General features: G+C 32.5%; 1 protein-coding gene across 12 annotated transcripts in view; it reads right to left on the reverse strand.

The window, feature by feature from the left end:
- Positions 1-1030: 1030 nt before the first annotated feature.
- Positions 1031-2727, reverse strand: part of LOC105135275 (putative disease resistance protein RGA4) — a 35427-nt gene continuing 33730 nt past the window's right edge. For 4 of the 12 annotated variants that reach the window (XM_011040079.1, XM_011040078.1, XM_011040077.1 and 1 more), the window contains exons 3-5: positions 1803-1912; positions 1609-1652; positions 1261-1503 (exon numbers count right to left, since the gene is read on the reverse strand). In XM_011040079.1, the coding sequence (XP_011038381.1) occupies positions 1438-1503; positions 1609-1652; positions 1803-1912 (220 nt within the window). In that variant the 3' untranslated portion in view covers positions 1261-1437. Of the gene's footprint in view, positions 1237-1260; positions 1508-1608; positions 1653-1802 lie in introns of those variants that run through there. The other 8 variants (XM_011040083.1, XM_011040085.1, XM_011040084.1 and 5 more) reach the window with 8 other exon arrangements.

Consider the following 2727-nt stretch of genomic DNA (forward strand, 5'->3'; position numbering starts at 1 on the left):
GGCTTCAACAACAACCATTTTTTAGCATCTTCATTCCAAACATCATCCAAAAGAAGCAAGTATTTCCTACCATTCAGAATTGCTTCAAGTTTTTTCTTAAGTTCACCCTCATCCAAATCCGCACATCTTTCCCCGGTTGCAGATTTAATAAATTTTTGTATCACTTGTTTCAAGGAAAAATCATTAGAAACACATGCCTGGATTATATTTGTGATGACTTTAATGAAATAATAATATTTATTTTATAATAATAAATATCATTTTTATTATTTTGCCGGTATGTTTTATTTCCTCTCAACACAAAGAATTATTTCATTTAAGTTACTTTTAGTTATTTTAGATAAAAAACAACTATAACCATAATTTTAACTAAACATATTTTTAATTACAATAAAATCAAATCATACTTTTAATTAAACACACAAAATATATACACAAATTACAACAAAAGTACTTTTTTCAAAATCATTTTTTTTCACAGCAATCACAATAATTACAGAAAAAACAAACACTCTTAAATTTGTTAAGGATGGGGTCGGAGTGGTTGTGGTGGTATAGACAATGAAGATGGCGCTGCTAGTGGTTGCTGTTAGTGTTAAAAGTTTGGTTTTTCTTAAAGGAAGCTAGAAGTTTTGTTTGAGGGTCATTTTATTTTGCAAGAAGATGGCGGTGGCGTTGGGTGGCTGTGGTTGTCGATGAGTCACTTGTTTTGACAGTGAGGTAGGGGTGATAATGTTTGTTTGAAAAAAAAAATAAAAAAACAGTTTTTCAAAAATTGGTTAGGATCAAAGGGTGGTTTCGGAGTGTGTTAGATATTTTAACTTTAAAATATATTAAAATATTTTTTTTATTTTTTAAAAATTATTTTTAATAGTTATATATTAAAAAAATAAAAAATAAAAAAAATTAATTTAAGCAAAGAAATTTCAAAATTTAATGAAAAACAGAGTGTAAAAATTTACAAACTTCTAAGATGTTATTGGATGTCTCTTCGTTAAGATCTTTGAAACTCATGAATGAGACATTGCAGTAAGTTCGAGATTCTTGATGACTGTTGTATTATTAGAAACAAGTAGCATAATTATTTAAATAATTCAGAACAACCAAATGTGTATCATCAATTCATTAATGACAAATAATCACATACAAGCAGACACTCCGAGCCTTCAGCTGATCTTTGCAAGAGACTTAACTGTCGTCGAAGATCTTGGCCAACAGGACCCTCACAGTAGTAAACTTGAAGAAATTAGACAAACATGAAATTTAATAATGATGTATTAAGTTCAACAACGAGGGAGCAAATAAACTGATTGGCAACCATTAAGAACAAATGAAAAGCCAAGTACATCATCAGCAGGAACTACGAGCAAAGCACACAGAGAACGAATATCAATCTCCAGCAAACACTCTTCATCTTTATTTTAAAAAACTAGATTGTCAGCAACAACACCGAACAAATTGAAGTCCCCTAATTATAACCGTCAGTAGAAACCCCAACGAAAGCTGAAGAAAATTAGACAAACATAGAATTTAATAATGATGTATTAAGTTCAAAGAAATTTAAATTGCTGAATGAATTAGTCAACTTTGCATTTTATCATGATGTACCTTGTCTTCTTCTCTTGCTGATGGAGTTCCACTTGAACCTGCCTCTCCACAACCCGAGGTTTTGTCAGAGTTTTTTTTTTTTCAAAGCTAATATTGTTTTTAGGGAAAATAATTTAAACGAAAAAGGGAATTGAAGAATGGATAAAAATGTACAACTAAATATGATAGATTTAAATATGGTTTGCTGCTGCTACCTGAATGAGATGTCTCTTCACCGCTGTCATCACCGTCAACATTGATTTTAGGGATATGTGCGACCTTGGGCCAATCTTCTCCGGTTTCCTTTCGGCACCTTTTGTTCAAACTTGGACAATCACTAATCTCAAGATTTTGAAGTTTTTTTAATTTGCCGATGCAATCTGGCATTTCTTCAATGTTTGGACAGTATCTGATAATAAATGTCTGTAAGGATTCTGCAGATCCTTGAAGAAATTGTTTTGGTAAAGCAAGAGTTGCTGGTAACTTTTCAAATATTATAATACGAAGAGAAAGGGAAAGTGATTGAATTTTTTCTTTTTTCTCTTCTTCTATAGTCATCAAATCAAGTTTTTCACATTCCTTAATATATAATTCTTTCAGAGTAGTTAAGCATTTTATGCTCCGTGGCAGAGAGATCAAGCTATCACATCTACCAATAGCCAATTTTCGAAGACTTTTAAGACCTTTCATATCTTCGCACAAATTTTCTAGATTTTCACAACGAACAATGAATAAGGTTTGAAGACACTCCAAACACCCAATCCCTCCTTCTGGCAACCGCTTCTGCTTAGTTACTAGAAATAAAAATCTAAGGCTGATCATGTACCTCACATCTTTGGGCAGCTCTTCTAATCCGTCACCTGTAAACAGAGCTTGCAAGTTCTGCAATTTGAAAATAGATTTTGGGAGTCTTTTCATTTTTGTGTTGTTCCCAAAATGGATATACCTCAAGTGTTTCAAGGCGCCAATCCTCTGCGGAAAAGCCTCAAATTCAGAATCGTACAATAATTCCAAAGACCGCAAATGCTTAAATTCTAACAAACATTTCTCAAAGTCTGTTTTGCATGGAGGCCCCACTATACTATCTGCAAAGACTATTGACCGCACTTGATGGAAGTTGTTTGGGAACTTGGGGAGAGT

The sequence above is a fragment of the Populus euphratica genome, unplaced genomic scaffold, assembly GCF_000495115.2.
Source record: "Populus euphratica unplaced genomic scaffold, PopEup_1.0 scaffold72.1, whole genome shotgun sequence".
NCBI lineage: Eukaryota > Viridiplantae > Streptophyta > Magnoliopsida > Malpighiales > Salicaceae > Populus > Populus euphratica.